This window comes from Nematostella vectensis, chromosome 14, assembly GCF_932526225.1.
Source record: "Nematostella vectensis chromosome 14, jaNemVect1.1, whole genome shotgun sequence".
Lineage (NCBI taxonomy): Eukaryota > Metazoa > Cnidaria > Anthozoa > Actiniaria > Edwardsiidae > Nematostella > Nematostella vectensis.
The window spans coordinates 14,223,129-14,241,167 of NC_064047.1; the positions used below are offsets into that span (position 1 = coordinate 14,223,129).

General features: G+C 48.3%; 3 protein-coding genes across 3 annotated transcripts; all 3 read left to right on the plus strand.

The window, feature by feature from the left end:
- The first annotated feature begins 659 nt into the window (after positions 1–659).
- On the plus strand, positions 660–1,970 carry LOC116617340 (uncharacterized protein F54H12.2-like). Its single transcript, XM_048721459.1, has one exon. It carries the CDS (start codon positions 660–662, stop codon positions 1,968–1,970), a length of 1,311 nt encoding a protein of 436 aa, XP_048577416.1.
- Positions 1,971–12,245: 10,275 nt separating this feature from the next.
- Positions 12,246–15,908, plus strand: LOC116611726. Its single transcript, XM_032372229.2, has one exon. It carries the CDS (start codon positions 14,129–14,131, stop codon positions 15,785–15,787), a length of 1,659 nt encoding a protein of 552 aa, XP_032228120.1. The 5' UTR covers positions 12,246–14,128; the 3' UTR covers positions 15,788–15,908.
- LOC125559779 (G-protein coupled receptor Mth2-like) lies at positions 15,870–16,400 on the plus strand. The gene has a single exon (XM_048721460.1). It carries the CDS (start codon positions 15,870–15,872, stop codon positions 16,398–16,400), a length of 531 nt encoding a protein of 176 aa, XP_048577417.1.
- The last annotated feature ends 1,639 nt before the right edge of the window (positions 16,401–18,039 follow it).

Genomic DNA, 18,039 nt, shown 5'->3' on the forward strand with positions numbered 1-18,039 from the left:
GGGGCTTCGAGGTAACACTTCATTTTAGGCGCAAGGCACAGTTATGGTCTTCCCCCTCTTGGCAGGGTTAGCTGGAACTCTCTTAGCCCCTATCCTTGGTCCTCTCTTTGGTGGACAACAAGGGCGCGGCTCCCATGCAATAGCCGACGCTGGTGTAATAAGAGGGTATGACATTAGAAACCCACCCCCTTTCATTGATATGGAGCAACGGGGGATGGGTAGCCAAGCGTTCCAAGGTGCTCCCCTTGGTCAATTGGGGTGGGGGAGCGCCCATGGTGAAGCGTTCCGCGGTTACCCTGTGGTGGTACAAACTGGGGGTGGCCTTGGGTCACTCAACACAGACTTACCCTTCGACGCCTCGGGGAGTATCCCAATTGGCCATACAACATTCGGGACAACCTCCCCCAACACGGGGAGACAAATTGCTCATAGAGTGAAAATTATGCCAAAGACTGTACCTCTCGGCACCCCCTCCACAGGGGTACCTCGGAGAAGCCATCGGCGCCGTAAAGTCACACCCTCTCACAGACGTCAAAGGGGTGGGAGAAGACCTATGGATATCTTCGACTAGAGAGAAAAAAAGATAAAACTGTCTACAAGTGACGTCATACCCCCAGTTCACACCCACCCTTGCCACGAAGAAGAGCTCCCTTTACACCATGAGTACTGCGCATGTTCTCGAGGGGTCACAGCAAGTGGCCAACCCCGGTATGGGATTGTTCACTATGCCAGCCACGGATGTCGCTTTGAAAGATGGGAAGTTTATACCCTACACACCCAGCGATGAGAGCCCTGACCACATTGAGTGGTACATTCATCCTACTACCACCTACATTGACCTTCAAAAAACACACATAAAACTGAAAGTCAAGATCACTAAGACCAATAACCAGAACCTCACGGCCGATGAGGCTGCCACTTTTGTGAACAATGTTGGCCATTCCTTGTTCAAACAAGTCAAGGTAGAGTTGAACAATATGCCAATCACTCTACAAACGGACTCGTATCCGTTTAAAGCCTACATCAGTAACCTACTCAACTACACCAGGGAGGGACAAGACTCCTTCTTAGGCCTTAGTCTTTGGCATAAAGACACAGCCGGCAAAATGGACGTCACCGCTGTAACGGGTGCTGGAGCAACAAACAAAGGCCTGAACAAACGCAACTCTTACACAGCCCTGAGTGCGGAGGTTGGTCTAATCATCAACCTAGATGTTGATCTCTTCAAGTGTGGGCGATACTTGTTGAGTGGTGTCCCAATGAAGATCAGGTTGGAGATGTCAAATCCAGCCTTTGCCCTCATGGGAAGTGGGAAGTTTGTCATAACACCAGGTTCAACCCTCCGATTGTATCACGTCACCCCAACAGATACTATAGCACTAACTCATGGCACTGCACTGGTCCAGCACAAATTAGCCAAATACCCTGTGACCACAGCTGTGGTTAAAACAGAGCAGGTTGAGAGCGGAAAACTCACCAAAAAGTTCAATGACCTGTGGAACGGACTCATCCCAAAGCGAATGGTATTTGGTCTTATCACCAACGCTGCCTACGCTGGGGACTACGATAAGAATCCCTTCAATTTCTTCTTGACGAACGTTACTAACATTGAGTTGCGGGTAAATGGTGTTGAGACCCCCTTCACAAGCATCAAAAACATTGCTGGGGATGCTATAGACTTGTACTACATGATGCACGAAGGCATAAATGGCAAAACGGGGCGTACAAAAGGCCTGAACATCAACCGTGATGAGTTCTTTGGGGGATATGGATTGATTGTCTACGATCTTACAGCGGCAGGAAACGCCTCATCCGGGTACTTTCAGCCACAGTATAAAGGCACGGTGTCACTGGACCTAACCTTCAGTACAGCTCCCACCGAGGTGCTTACAGTAGTGCTGTACGGAGAGTTCAACAACGTCATGGAGATAGACGCCGCCCGTCGTGTAATGTATACCATCCAAGGGTAAAGGACAAGAAAAAAAGAAAAGACATGAATGCTGACCTCCAACAGGACGCAATGTCCACAGAGGAGCTGGAGACTATAGCCCTCCGTGACCGTCATATAGAACCTGTGTTCGAAGGGGTGTACCCCTCGGACCTTCTACCAACCACTATCCCTGAGAATGGGTATGGCTACTCAGCATACATCATGAACACTGACCCTAGTGGCAGACCTGGCACCCACTGGCTAGCAGCCTTCTTCACACCAGACCGTTGCGAGTGGTTTGACAGTTTTGGGTTTGGTCCTGAGGCCTACGGAAAAGTAATGGCAGACTTTTGCGCTTTGCGCCCCCGGCTGGTGACGAACCCACACCGTCTCCAAGCTTTAAACTCAGCCGTGTGCGGACAGTATTGCCTATTCTTTCTGTACCACCGTACCCGCGGAGTTACCTTAAGGGAGATCGTCTCAAAGTTTGGTAGTCAGTATAATTGGAACGACCAAGTAGTGTGTTCGTTTGTGCACGATCTAGTTTGTCATGGCGCTGGTAGGGACTGCGCCCAACGCAGACGATGCCCTTGGCGCCAATGCGCTGTGAAACAACACCATTTAGTGCTAGGCGATAGTAACAATAACAATAGCAATAATAATAATAATAATTATAACAACCACAACCTATGGATGTGGCCCTAGTGTAGAGTGGTCCACTACAATAAAAAAAAAAAAAAAAAAAAACATGTAATGGGTACCCTGTGTCTTGACTCATTATTCCCCATCGCTTATATATACTGGTGAAGGTAAAAAGTGGACGGCACTAGATCCCTCAGCCACCCCAGGATGGAGGACCGACGGTTCCGTTGTCCGTGTGCCATTATGGTAGTTGGCCCAAGTCAATCAGGAAAAACTACATGGGTGCAGAGTTTGTTACGGCAAGCCCCTATGGCTTTTGACAAACGGTTCCATAAAATAGTTTGTTGTTACGGACAGTGGCAGCCCAAGTACGATTGGCTGCAGAAAAAACTAGGGGTTGAGTTCCACCAAGGACTGCCTGACTCTGTCACTGACCTGTTTGGGAAGCACGACACCCCTGGTCTGCTCATCATAGACGACCTGATGGACCAAATCGATAGGGCTTTGAAAATCTTCACCCAAGAGTCCCACCACCATGATATCACAACTATATTTATCTCACAGAACCTATTTCCCGGGGGAAAATCACGCACCGCTTCGATCAATAGCCATTTCTTTGTGTTGTTCAAGGACCCTAGGAACAAGTTAGGGATACGCACGCTAGCGCAGCAAGCATTCCCGGGACAATTAGACTACGTTATGGATGCTTACGATCAAGCTACTAAAGACCCTTATAGTTGTCTGTTGGTCGACTTCCACCAAACAACCCCTGACAACCTTCGCCTCCGCTCCAACATCCTACCAGAGCGGTTTCCCATGTACGCCTACTTCCCCAAAAACTCTAGGGGTAAGGATGCATATATAGAGGGGGAGAATGGGTGTACCACATCAGTCAGCGATGCCCAACGTAAGAGGAAGAGGTCCAAGGGGAGGGTGGACCCCAGCGACCCGTGTACGTCCCACGGCAAGCGCAAGGCGTAAGCCCGCGGAGTACACCCGCGCCAAGTACAGGGCTGAGGCACGGTACAACAAACGCCTTGGGTTGGAGCCACCAACACCCCCTAGCGGAGTTACCCCCCTCTCCTCATCTAGCAAGTCGTCAACACCACAACCACCATCGTCACCGCGATCATGGACCCAGTTTGCACCACGAACACTCTCGCGGTACAGCAAACGCTCGGGGCCAGGGCCATTATTGTCATCAGCATCATCATCATCATCATCATCACCACATCCGCAGCCATTACCAACACCACTCAACACAGCTCTCCCATCACTCTCCCCCTTAGCATCATCGACCCCAGCCAATCTACCACAATCGACTCTCCCCCTGGAGGGTACCCCCACTTGGGCTGGTTATTCAGGCCTATCGGATGCGTCACTAGCGCTTTCCCCCGGGAGAGTATACAGTGAGCCTGGCAGAAAGCGGCAAAAGAAAGTAAAGACACCAAAACGGGCGTCCAGTGCCGCAGGGCGCGCTCATCATAAGAAGAAATCACCGCCACAGGGAGGTCTTCTCCAACGATTCCTGAGTTGGGGGAGGGCAAACCCACTACCCAGCCCCGAAGCAACTGCAATTGCCAATACGACGGTAGACCAAAGCCAGTTACGCTCGCCTGGGAGCTATGGGTCACCTACCACATTCTCGGCGATAAGACCACTAGGGTCACATGGTTCCACGATCCGTACACCCTCCACACCCTCCAGGAGTACCTCTCGTAGGGGGTCAAGGCGCAGGGCTGGGGGGAGTGGGGGAGGTGGAGGTGGGAGTGGAGGTAGTGGTGGCAGTGGCGGTAGTGGCGGTAGAGGAGGGAGGAGGAGGGGTGGAAGAGGGAGAGGTGGAAGAGCGACCACAACAACAAGAAAGTGCGTCACCCAAAAGAGACGTCGCGCAGATGGGACCAATGTCACCAAAACAAAGTGCGTCACCACCCAACGTGTAGACAACCAACAAGTTGGTGGCGGTGTTGGTGGAGTTGACAGTGCTGCAAATAATCCACCATGGAGATCCGTTTGGGTATGAAAAAAACTCGTAAATAACAAGTGACAAACACCACAACACCATTCCACTATGAGACGTCGTGTGAGCAAGAACCGTTGTACTAGGTTGAGGGGGAGAGTGTGTAAGAGAAGGGGCAGACCCCGTCGCTACAGACAGAGGGGTAGGGGTACGCAGCGTGGTAGGGGTAGGAAAGAATGGCACCTCCTTGGGATACCACTAAGCCAATGGAAAGCGCTTTAGGATAAATAGCGAACGACGAACACCACTACACCACTCCGCTATGGGACGCCGCGTGAGAAGGACCCAACGTACTAGGTTGAGGAGGAGGAGGACAGTGTGTAAGAAAAGGGGTAGGCCCCATCGCTACAGACAGAGGGGTAGGGGTACGCAGCGTGGTAGGGGTATGCAACGTGGACCCCAAGATTACATCGGTGCTATTTACGATACTGTAAAAGCCCTCACCGATAAATGACCCCAATCACTCGACCATGGTATTGAGAAAGAGCGGACGCTTTGCGAGAAGACGCACCAAACGTGTCACACGCGTCAGAAGGGGAAGACATACACGTAGGGGAGTGTACACTGGTAAAACGGTACAGCATGGTGGGCGTTACCGGAAACTCTGGGCGACAGGACGTGAATTGGATAGGGTTGACCCTGCATGGCTGTAGCAGCCCTATAAAAAAAGGGGAGGTACTCCATCGGTACCATTTCACCATGTCACGCCGGTTGAAGAGGAACGCTAAGTTCCTGAACAACCTTTCTATCAGCAAAGGTAGAACAAGACAATACCTCCTAAAAAAAGCCTCTGGTGAGCAAGTAAACGCGTTGGGCGAGATTGCCCACAACCTGCTAAGAGGCAACGTCCCCCTCAGCAAAGTACAACGGAGCAAACTAAGCGTCCACAAACACAGGCTACGTACCCTAGCAAACAAGAGACTACCAGCAAGGGAGAGGAAAAAAATGCTCGTAAGCCAACGTGGGGGATGGGCTATCCCACTCCTATTAGGAGCCCTAGGAGGTACCGCAGGGGTACCCCTGGTCCAGAAACTCATTGGAAAAATATAAATAAGGCCAAGGGGTAACCATACCACCCAGTCTACCCAAGATAGTCACCATGTCAACACAAAAAGGGGGAGCCTACCGTATGGCATTGGTACCTGAGCATATGGCAAACCTACTGGTAACCAAAGAGAAGGTTGCCATGGCACCACAGCTGCAGATTGTGGCACGGCTGGACAAAGATATACAGAGGATCCTAAACAACAAAACATTACCATTGGAGGTAAAAGTACGCCTCTACAACACAGCACTGACGCAATGGTTAGATTGGATCCAAGAAGCCAAGGAGAGTGGAAAGGGTAGGAGTAAAGAGACCGATGCCCAACTCAGGACCCCCCTCCCCTCACCACCAAGCGAGTCACCAAGCACACCCTTTGGGATTTTACCAACACCGCCCACTAACACACCAAAGAGTAGGATTCCAAGACCATTCCCGTGGCGAAACGTCAAACGGCGCCTACCACAATCACCACTATCTGCCACTACGACCCCAAAGCCATCCGGGAGTGGTGCGAGAAGAAAGAAACCGAAGAGAACAATAGAACGATGGGATGATCTTTGAGAGGAAAGCAATACATTGTAACGCACGATCTCTTTTTTAATAGCAATAAAAAAACACCTTAATACATGTGTACTGTAGTGACCCTTACTAGTAGGTCCTAGTTAGTTCAAGTAGGCTCTTCTTCTTTTCCCCTACCCCCTCCCTTACAACACCAGCGCCCCCACACACAGGGTGGGTACATTTCCATATCTTATTACACTCCTCTACATCCTTTTGGAGGTTATAGCACTCCATCCGTTTGTCGTACTCAAGACAGCTCTCAGGGTCGGTAAACATGCACACACGCCGTTGGTTGGTTCTCAACCACTTGCCAAACAGATAGACCTCAGCCCTGGGGCAGTGCTTGGGGGTATCGGAGAAGGCGGAGTAAAGATGATGTCTACATGCCTTCTCGTGAGCACCCGTCATAAAGCTCACGTGCATGTTGCTGTAGTGCTCATGCAACTCTTGGTACTTGGGACAACCAAACACTTCCAAGTTCACGAAAGGAATGCTAAGGTCCATAAGGAGCCGACGCTCGCAGCTACCACCCTTGTACCCAACAATTCCCCCTCGGCCGTAGAAATCGTACCACCCTTTGACGACACGCCCCAGCTCAGCGTGAGGGATGCTAGAGCCAGCTGTAAGGTCAAACTTCAGCCCTGTGACATTTTGCGTGACATAGCGTACTACCCTCCTGTCTTTTTGGGAGAGCTCGCTGTACCTCATGGGGAAGGTGAAGTGTCTGCCAATCACCTCGTCATTGTGATGAAAGAACCCCACCTCCTTGCAATGGAACACGCCATTCACATAAAACCCATCCTCGTCAAGGATACATGTAATGTTCTGGAAGACACCTTCTTGCGCAATACAAGGTTCAAAGGGACCACGGAGCGTATCGTAGAAAGGTCCACGCAGTACATAATTGGTGTAGTCCAATACACCTGGTATCATTCCCCACTGCTCCCATCCACTGACCCATCTTCCACTCTCTTGCTCTCCACTGGGATCTTTCCCTGTAGCCATTCCGTAAATTCCCAGCACAATAAGGAGAAAGTGATACGTGCACCAAAAAAGAGACCAACCCCAAACGAACACCCTCTGACGAACGAGGTGAAAGCTTCCTCCCACACTGGCGCCATGGGTGCACAAAGAAACGCATTAATAAGCCCTCACCCTTTTATATAGGTTGGAAACACCCTCACAAACCAATCAGCATCGATGTACAATACTACCCAATCACACACTTTGTTATATCACAAAAGAAACACCTAAACCAATAAGAGAGTAGTACCCAAAACTCTAGGCCAATCACAGCACACTTCCCCATAAAACGTCAGAGCTGACGTCACCCCACAAGCGTATAAATTGCAGCACTCACCCTGAAATACTCTCACACTAGCACAACTATGGCTAGGACATCCCACCTAGAGCCTCCCACCAAAAAGCTCTGTGAACTAGCAAAGGACATCTACAACTCTGAGAGGTTGGCGTGTATCATTTGCCAAGACGACAGGGAGACCAGTAACACATCCCTCACCCTATTGAGCCGTCTACCCTGTTGTGGACAATCATGCCATCAGCAATGCTTCTGGAAATGGATACACACCCACCGCACCGAACGTATCACATGCCCACACTGTAGGTACGTCTTCCCAGATACGACAAGAGGGGTGGTCTTATGGGTCGACAGTAACTTTAAACCCATGTACGACGACCACCCAGCGGAGCAAATCATCGTAGAGGAAAAGACCAAAATACAGCCAGCCTTCGACCGGTTCAAACAATTCATGGCACTCTACCCCGCCCATTACAGGAGTCGTTTCTTCATTGGGGTGCTGTGCAGGAGATGCGACCCTATAGCCCAAAAAATATGCGAAAAGGAAGACCGCCACGACTTCGAGCTCCCTCTCTTACTACCACGCCGCTCAATAAGCACCTTCTCCCACCAATACAACAACCAAATCACTAAGTACGGAGAGTGGCTTTGGGAAGTAGACGCAAATAACGAGTATCATTGGCTCAGGGAGGATATCACTCCACCACCACCCCCCGAGGGGCACGACAAAAGAGCCCAATACGAAAGCGATAGGGTTGCCTTCATGGAGAACGTGGACACCTCACTCTTCCACCCACAATCCTACGTCCACGCCTTCAAAGATTCCTACGCTGCGTGGGCCTTAGATTTACCAACCGGTAAATGGGTTTGGGAGACCTACGACGCCACCTTTGTGGTACCACCACCCCCCTACTCCCACTTCCTATGGGAGAGGTACGCCCAGGACCCTATAGGATGGCGCTCACGCGACCACCCCTGGAGCCGCGACTACACGGAACAGAACGATGGCAGCAACAGTGACGAAACGGAGGATGAGAATGAAGACAACTCACCGGAAGATGAGGATGAAGACAACTCACTACTCCACTCACTACTCAACCCCCCTACCACTTGGGCCGAACGCCATGGGGAGGACGAGGACGAAGACGACGAAGGGGTGTTATACGCCAACCAACCAGCCAACCCACAACACTCGCGCAGATCCCAACGGTATCGTGCCAGACAAATAGCCCTAGCCCTAATGCAAGTACGCGCAGATTACCAAAACAACAACAACAACAACAACAACAACAACAACAACAACAACGAAACCGAAGAGGTGGATAGAGAGGCAGCTACACGGACACCATCGCCCAACGAGCAACAGGTGATACAAGAGAATAATAAACGACTAACACGTCTAGTTTGGATAATAAACTCGGTGGGGGGATCACTAATAATACTACTAGTACTACTATTAGTGTTGCTAGGGTAAGAACACAACTAACACATTACTCCCCCTGCAGGTTGCGGGCGATGTACGGAACAGTGAGCAAGTTGTCTACAACCTACGCAGGGGGAGGACGATACGCCCCTTCCCCACTAACCAACAAAGAACAAGACAACTCAGAAGACAGCCATCACCCACACGTGTACGGACACCCACGGTCCAAAGCACTGAAGAAACCAGTCGAAACCTGGCGCAACTTAGCCTATTGCAGCGTAGGGGACATCCACCTCTCCCGCGACTACGCTTGCGCCTGACGCCGCCGCAACCATCACCACCACCACCACCACAACCATCACGTATAATACCACAACCCCCGGACCAACAAGGACCAGAGGTACAGTCACAGATGGAAGCAGGCAACGTACGTTATATAATGGAGCGTATGTCAGTAAACCACCCAACCTCCCGTTCCTCTTTTGTAGACCCAAGAATCTACGAACAGGTCAGAGCCCACATAGACGCAGTGGTACAACGCCATGTGAATTCCATAGAGTCCCCCGCACAGATTGCACACCTCCCAACGGAAGAAGAGATAGAGGAGTTCCAACGCTTTAGTCTAGGACTGATAATGGACACTTACTACGAATAAGGGGTAGCTAAAAAAAGTAGTTTTGTAAACAAGACAACTCTCTCTTTACTATATCCTTTTTTTATTAAAAAAATTGCACAAACTGCTACAAGCATAAGACTAGTGTCCTCTCTTTTTCACAAAAAAAACACCCTACTCATCGTTGTAGGGGTATGTCTCCACTATGCCTAGGGCAACCTGGCGTATTAGGTGAAAAACAGCCTTCTTCGTCTTCTCTCCCCTTCTTATCAGCTCTGGTGTGTTCGTATTGCCATCCACCCAATCTTGCATCATCTCTATCAACTCATCTGGGGTGAGGAGAGCAAGTACCGCTCCAATATAATTCTTGAGATCAGGTAGTGGCGGGGATACCCTCAGCGCTGTATTCAGTAGTTTGGTACCAAACCAGATGGCGTCAGTAGCCTTCGACTTAACGTGGTCGAAATACTTGACCCAGCGTTGCCTATAGAGGTTTGGGTTTGTGAAGTAGCTCTCGTTTGCATCGGACTTAAACATGAGTGCGTCAACGGCGGTAGCCATCACCTTGTAGATGTAGAAATTGGTGGCTTGCACCAGTTTGTTGGCATCACGGGCGTCAGGCATCTCGAACGTCACCCCTTTCTTGCCGGTCTCACCCTCCTTCTTCACCTTGTCGATGGGGATATTGAGAGGGATGTTAGGGATGTTCAAAAAGGTTGGGCGGACCACTTCTGGTAACCCCGTGCACTCCCATGGGTTCATGCAACGGCAGGTAGCGGCGCTCCCATTGCTCAGTGCCGCTTGGTAGTCCTCCTCCAACGACTTCGCACGTTGTGCGCTCCTCTCCTTGTACGCTGCGACGTCCTCCTTTCTTATCTTTGACCACTCCTCCCAGTCGAAGTCCTTACCCCACACGCCCACGTGCTCCATCCACGCTCCTAGCTCCACATTCACCTCCTTCTCGAGCTCTTTCTCACCCCAAGGGTTCTCCAAGCTCCTCTCCGCTTTCAGTGCTTCCCTGACTAGGCACTTCTCCTTCGTCTCTGGCTCTCCTCCATGGTGCTTAGTAATATGTGTCTCTGCCATTTTCTTCTCAACATCCATTACATAGGTCTTTGACATTTTTTTTTTCTCAGGTGTGTGAGGTAGCTTTCGTCTCACTACGTCGCACCGTTATATCCTTTCCCGCGCTGACGTCACCGTGGCGTCGCGCGCGCGGGAGCCAATCCCTGTACCGCGTGACGTCACACCCCTAACCAGATATCTCCATTCCCATTGGCTAACACCACCTGTGACGTCACACACCGGACCATATATCCACCAATCAGAATCGAGCTTGACCACCCCTCCCCTAGCGGACCAAAAGCGGACCAAATATACGTATGATACTACTAGCATGATCAGAAAAAAACCGCCCAGTAGCAGGCACACTATGCAGAATAGTGTCAGTTTCCCTTGTTATAATGAGATCGAGCGTGTGACCATGCTCATGCGTGTGTCCGCTGACATGTTGTGCGAGATTCATAGATTCGATGAGGTCCAAGAATTTAGTTGCATCAGCATCGTTAGGATAGTCTACATGTATGTTGAAATCTCCGACAATAAGGAGTTGCTCTGGGGAAAGGATCATGGACTCAAGGAATGTAGCAAACTCTCCGATGAAGGTGCTGACAGTTCCAGGGTGCTGCTCGGAGTATGGTGGTCGGAGGTAGTTACCAGCCTGGCATCAAATTTCTCGAACTTTATAGTAACTTCGAGATACTCAAACGAGCTCTCCTGTCCAGCTCGCACTTTCTTAACAGTAATATTTTCGTTGAATAGAATCCCAGTTCCGCCCCTTTTCCTATCATCACGTGGGTGGTCGACAAGCCTGTAGCCAGATTTGAATCTCACGCTTGACTGCAACATCATTTGGCTGAAACCACGTCTCAGCTAAAGGAACAAGATCAGGTTTCGTTTCGTGAATAAATGCAGGGAGGTCCGCAGATTTAGATCTGGATGAGCGAGTTTTCAAGAGGCTTAGTGTCATTGTTGGCTGGACGCGTTTCAAATCGTTTTCAGGAGCGCGGCGAATGTATTTCAGGTTTCCTGTGTTGCGCGATGTCGACGACGGCCTTGGGCGGCCGAGGCATTGTGTAGAGGCGCGGGAGCTTTGGAGTGTATTGCTTCCAGCTCCCGGATTTAGTTTAAAGACTAAATCATCCTTAAGAGGAGCTCGACATGCCGCTACAGCGTTTGGCTAAAAAACACACAGACACCTGTGTCCCCTAACGCGTGACAATGTTCGGAATGTGGGTCGAAGTCGTCGTTTGTAATGATCACTATATACAATAGATTCCGGTGCATTAAAATGCAAAGTGTATGCCAACAATGAACTATCACAGGGAGCCCACTCAACTCAGCGCATTGTTCATTTAGCATGTGCTTTGAACTTCGTTTGTGAATATCAATTAGGTCACGGGGTCTTCAATAAAACTTCGTCCAAATACATATGTGTTACTCTTTGTTGTGTCCATTCATGTTTGGGACACTTGTTTTACATCCCTGCGTCGAACTTTTTCAGAAATATTCGGGTTTTGCAAAAACTTGCTGTCAAGCCTAAAGGCTTCAATTCAGACAAGGGTGAAAAGTTATTCCCAAACTCCCTCACGCCACTTTTGCCGAAATTATTTTTATTTAAACAAAATCAAAGCAAAAAATTAATTTGTCAAAATATATCGCTAGATTGATGATGGAGCTAGCTTCCGATGGCAATTGCTGCCATTATAAAGCACAGGCGAACGATCAATTGCGATTTGAAATTACACCTTACCTTAAAATCTGTCATGGAAACAGGTCTGACTACGACATGTCGGCGAAAAATTCGACAAAAAACATCCAGAGGGCTGTGACTCAAGGAATCAATTTTTATCGGCTAATTCAAGCGAGTAAACAAGGTATTTTCAATCAAATATCACCAATAACGTATCAGATATAATTCGTAGATTGTCATTTTGAAGTTTCCTTGCGAATAAACCGTTATATTTCAAATTATAAACAATAACAAAGGAATGGTTGATCGACATTCTTTAATTTGTTTAGTTTACGAAACTGTCAAGGTTGCAATGGTAGCGCGCATCGCACTGTAATGCCTCTCTTCCAATACGCCCTCCTAGTAGACAAAACATAAATTACGCTAATCATTGTTATAGCTTTACGGTATCCGTGAGAAACCTAACAATAAGCAAATCAGCAGGTGCGGCTCTGCTCAGCGTAACAAAATCTTTTTAGTGCTTTTGAATGACAAAAGCCACAAGGCGATTTATCTGTTGGAGATTTATGTATGTAAGTTTATGTATGTAAATGTAACTAAGTAAATGTTTCATCCTCCAATTTGCCATAATGATATATCACTTAGAATATTTTCAAAGCCGAATACAGCGACATTTGTTAATTTATCTGATACAACGACAAAGTTGCCAAATCGAAAAACAGATGGCCAAGTAGATCAATACGACTGCGGCAGGGATCGGTTCCTCAAAGACCGGAAATTATAGCGGAAAAAGTTGTCAGCAGGTACACGCAGCAAGCTTCTACTGAAATGACAGCTCATTTAACAAAGAATTTTATTAAAAAGATGGACTAATAAATAAGTCAGTGCCCCCTTCGTGATCATAAGTACAAAGTAGACATAAATGCTTCGATAGATTGGTGTTCTCAACTTGCTCACGGACCTCTACGCATGAAGTACACTGACATGTAATCATGAGAATTTTCAGTTATTCTTTAGCAAGTGTCTTGGTGATTGTTTTCTCACATGCGCTGACCGAAAATATTCCCAGTGAAACAAGAAGGAAAGTAAAGCAAGTTTTACATACTGAGACCACGGGAGGGAATGAAGAAAACCAAGTCAATCTGAGTGGTCAAGTCTACATCAACAAGACAAAACTGTATCAAGGTGATGTAGTCTACTTTCGAAAAGATGAAGACAATATTCTTCATCCCTGGAGAGAAACTTCTACAGGTATCACGGGAAAATCCGCATTTGTTAAGTCACACCACAGTGTGAATGATCTTCAAGCAGAGGATAAAAACCCCGCCATTAAACCGCCAAGACGCTACACTGAAGAATATCATAAACGGCTGAAAAGAAATTCATCAGGTGACAAACCTCGATCGAACCTTAACCCAAAAGACACAATAGGATTACGTCAAGATGATAAACGGAACGGGAAAGCGCTTGATCTAGATTCTTCTTTGCAAAAGCGCCTTCAACAGTTGCAGATCCCACTACAAAATAAATCCCGCAAGAAAAACAGACGAAGAAGAACTTCACAACCTACATATGACCAATGCCAGAAAAACAGCAGCATGTCTGATGAGAGAATGACGGTCTGTGAGGCTAGACTGTCATGCAAAGGGAAGTGTAACAACCCACCCTCCTTCTCGTTCAGCCTTGATCTACTCTGCTATTGCGACGGCGAGTGTGAGAAGTTTCTGGACTGCTGCGCGGATTATGAACATTTCTGCAAACTCAACACGACTGGGAACTTCACAATAAATCAGAATCATATTCCTAAGAATTCCAGTACCACTGATGCACCATTTCCCGAGGATTTCTATGCGCCTTTCAGAAGATGGGGCTATTGGTCTTGTGAGAGAACGACAGACAGCACTGATATGGATGATAAGCGCGTGCCCAAGGGATACTAGAGACGTCTCCGCTAAATCTAGATGCGAAAGCGGTTTCAGTTTGTCCAAGGTAGAATCAGCTCAAGCCTTGCTGAATGCTAGACCCGTGTACACGACAGATGGCAAGGTCTTCAAGAATCGCTACTGCGCAGAGTGCCATGGTCTTCGTGGATCTGCCCTCAAGGTGTACGGAGTCTCCTTCGGCTGCGATTTCACAGCTCCTGAATCGATGACCAACGGAGAGAAGCTGGATTTTCTTGTATCGCGATGTGATGAGAAAATTTCCTGGGTTATCCCAAGTGGAAGTCCTAGGAGGATGTGTTTCTACTTGGAGAAGTCGTGTTTTGACGCAAGTAACTGCGATAACAGGTGCTCAACTGGCAATGTGGGGATAGTTTATGAAGGATTCAATTACAAAAACTCGTTTTGCCCTTCTTGGGAGAGTTCTCCGTTGTGCGGACCGCAAGAAATTCCAGTTGGGGGCTCCACAGCATCGTTTTCAATCATTTTTAACTTTGGAACAAATGATCGCTCGATCTCATCGATTAGGTGTGAAGAAAACCTTGTGTACAACCCCTTGACGGAGATGTGTGAGAGCGGCTTTCTTTCCTCTCCACCGCGGAGCTCAAGCTTTGATAAGTACAGAGTAACGCTTTGGATCCTAATCATGAGTGCGGACTATGGAACTACATGGAAAAACGCGTTCGCGTCAATACTTTATAGGACATTTTCTGGCAATTGGAAGTTCACAAATATCGAGACAATACAAAGGCAAGGGTACTGGTACATGATGTTTGATGCAGAGTTAACGAAACAAAATAGACGAATAAACAGAAGAGACGTAACGGCTGCGATAAGCTTTGAACGCGTACTGCATTTCACTTCTCCATTTAACATGACTATCAATGGTACGGAATGCGAGGTGTTTAAAGCCATGGCAAGGGTTATATCTTGCTCCGATCTGAGAAAGTACGAGAAGAGCGAGTACGCGACACTTGTGACCCCGACCGGCTCCGTCTACATCAACGCGTCTGGAGAAGTCTTGCGCGCAAGAGACTACTACACAAATGGGACTAACGTGACCATTGGGCCCATCTACGTGTGCCACGCTGGCCGCCATAAAGTGTCTAATTGTTCCGGAGTCTTCTTGAAGGTTGAACACTTTATAATTTTTCCGAACAGATCCATTTATGTCAACGTATCAGGCAGAATGCTCAATCAATCCGAGTACTTTGCGCATAATGGCACTACGTATGTATGCACGTATCTCCCGCCATGGCATGAGAAGACATGGGCTGATGACCCCGCCCTGTCATGGCTGACGCTTGTGTGCATGCTGCTGTCTATCGCTGGACTCGTCTTCTTTCTTGTCACCTACCTCCTGTTCAGCGAGCTCCGCACCATACCGGGCGTCAACCTGATGAATCTCGCCCTTTCCACCTTACTAGCACAGGTCACGTGGCTCATAGGTATCAATCAGACAGACAAGACAATCACGTGCATAACTGTTGCCGCTTTACTGCAGCCTGGTGTCATTTATGTGGACGTCAATAATCGCGTATGACACTTGGAAGGCTTTCTCAAGTAGGAAAAACCGCGCAGCCCTGGGATCTAGTAGTAAAAAGTTACGCCAGAGTCTAAAGTACATGGCACTCGGATGGCTCCCATGCTTAATGTTGGTAGTCACGTGTGTATCTCTCGACCAATCAGGAGCCATTAATATTGGATACGGTTCCCTGCAGTTTTGTTGGATTACCAATGGTCTTGCTACAATCTATGTATTCGCCATTCCTATCGCCCTTGCACTTATTACTGACGTCATCTTTTATGCCCTGACCATCAGAGCCATCAAGACCACTGCGAGCCAGGCCCAAATAGCTGCAGGGAATTCCAAGAGGCGAGGTCATTTCGGTATCTATGTACGCCTAGCATCAGTGATGGGCTTCACGTGGGTGTTTGGGTTCGGTGCTGCTCTCTTGTGGTCGCGGCTGTGGTACGTTTTCGTGTCGCTGAACTGTCTGCAGGGAGTGTACCTAGCGGCGGCGTTTGCACTTAGTGACCAAGCCAGGAAACTCTACCGACAGTTACTGGGACCCAGGGCTGATCACTTGAGAAATACTGCAACATCTACGGTCAGAGAAACTCACGAAAACAAGATTGAGACGAGCGCAATATGACAATCAGAGCAACTCGCCTTATAAGGATATGATGGAGACCAGCGTGATGTGACATTCAGAGGAACTTGCCTTATAAGGATATGATGGAGACCAGCGTGATGTGACAGTCAGAGCAACTTGCCTTATAAGGATATGATGGAGACCAGCGTGATGTGACAGTCAGAGGAACTTGCCTTATAAGGATATGATGGAGACCAGCGTGATGTGACAGTCAGAGGAACTTGCCTTATAAGGATATGATGGAGACCAGCGTGATGTGACAGTCAGAGCAACTTGCCTTATAAGGATATGATGGAGACCAGCGTGATGTGACAATCAGAGGAACTTGCCTTATAAGGATATGATGGAGACCAGCGTGATGTGACAGTCAGGGTAACTTGCCTTATAAGGATATGATGGAGACCAGCGTGATGTGACAGTGAGAGCAACTTACCTTATAAGGATATGATGGAGACCAGCGTGATGTGACAGTGAGAGCAACTTACCTTATAAGGATATGATAGAGACCAGCGTGATGTGACAGTGAGAGCAACTTGCCTTATAAGGATACGATGGAGACCAGCGTGATGTGACAGTCAGAGGAACTTGCCTTATGAGGATACGATGGAGACCAGCGTGATGTGACAGTGAGAGCAACTTGCCTTATAAGGATACGATGGAGACCAGCGTGATGTGACAGTCAGAGGAACTTGCCTTATAAGGATACGATGGAGACCAGCGTGATGTGACAGTCAGAAGAACTTGCCTTATAAGGATATGATGGAGACCAGCGTGATGTGACAGTCAGAGCAACTTGCCTTATAAGGATATGATGGAGACCTGCGTGATGTGAGAGTGAGAGCAACTTGCCTTATAAGGATATGATGGAGACCAGCGTGATGTGACAGTCAGAGGAACTTGCCGTATAAGGATATGATGGAGACCAGCGTGATGTGACAATCAGAGGAACTTGCCTTATAAGGATATGATGGAGACCAGCGTGATGTGACAGTGAGAGCAACTTGCCTTATAAGGATATGATGGAGACCAGCGTGATGTGACAGTCAGAGGAACTTGCCTTATAAGGATATGATGGAAACCAGCGTGATGTGACAGTCAGAGGAACTTGCCTTATAAGGATATGATGGAGACCAGCGTGATGTGACAATCAGAGGAACTTGCCTTATAAGGATATGATGGAGACCAGCGTGATGTGGCAGTCAGAGGAACTTGCCTTATAAGGATATGATGGAGACCAGCGTGATGTGACAGTCAGAGGAACTTGCCTTATAAGTATATGATGAAGACCAGCGCAGTGTGACAATCAGAGGAACTTGCCTTATAAGGATATGATGGAGACCAGCGTGATGTGACAGTCAGAGCAACTTGCCTTATAAGGATATGATGGGGACCAGCGTGATGTGACAGTCAGAGCAACTTGCCTTATAAGGATATGATGGAGACCAGCGCAATGTGACAGTCAGAAGAACTTGCCTTATAAGGATATGATGGAGACCAGCGTGATGTGACAGTCAGAGGAACTTGCCTTATAAGGATATGATGGAGACCAGCGTGATGTGACAATCAGAGCAACTTGCCTTATAAGGATATGATGGAGACCAGCGTGATGTGACAATCAGAGGAACTTGCCTTATAAGGA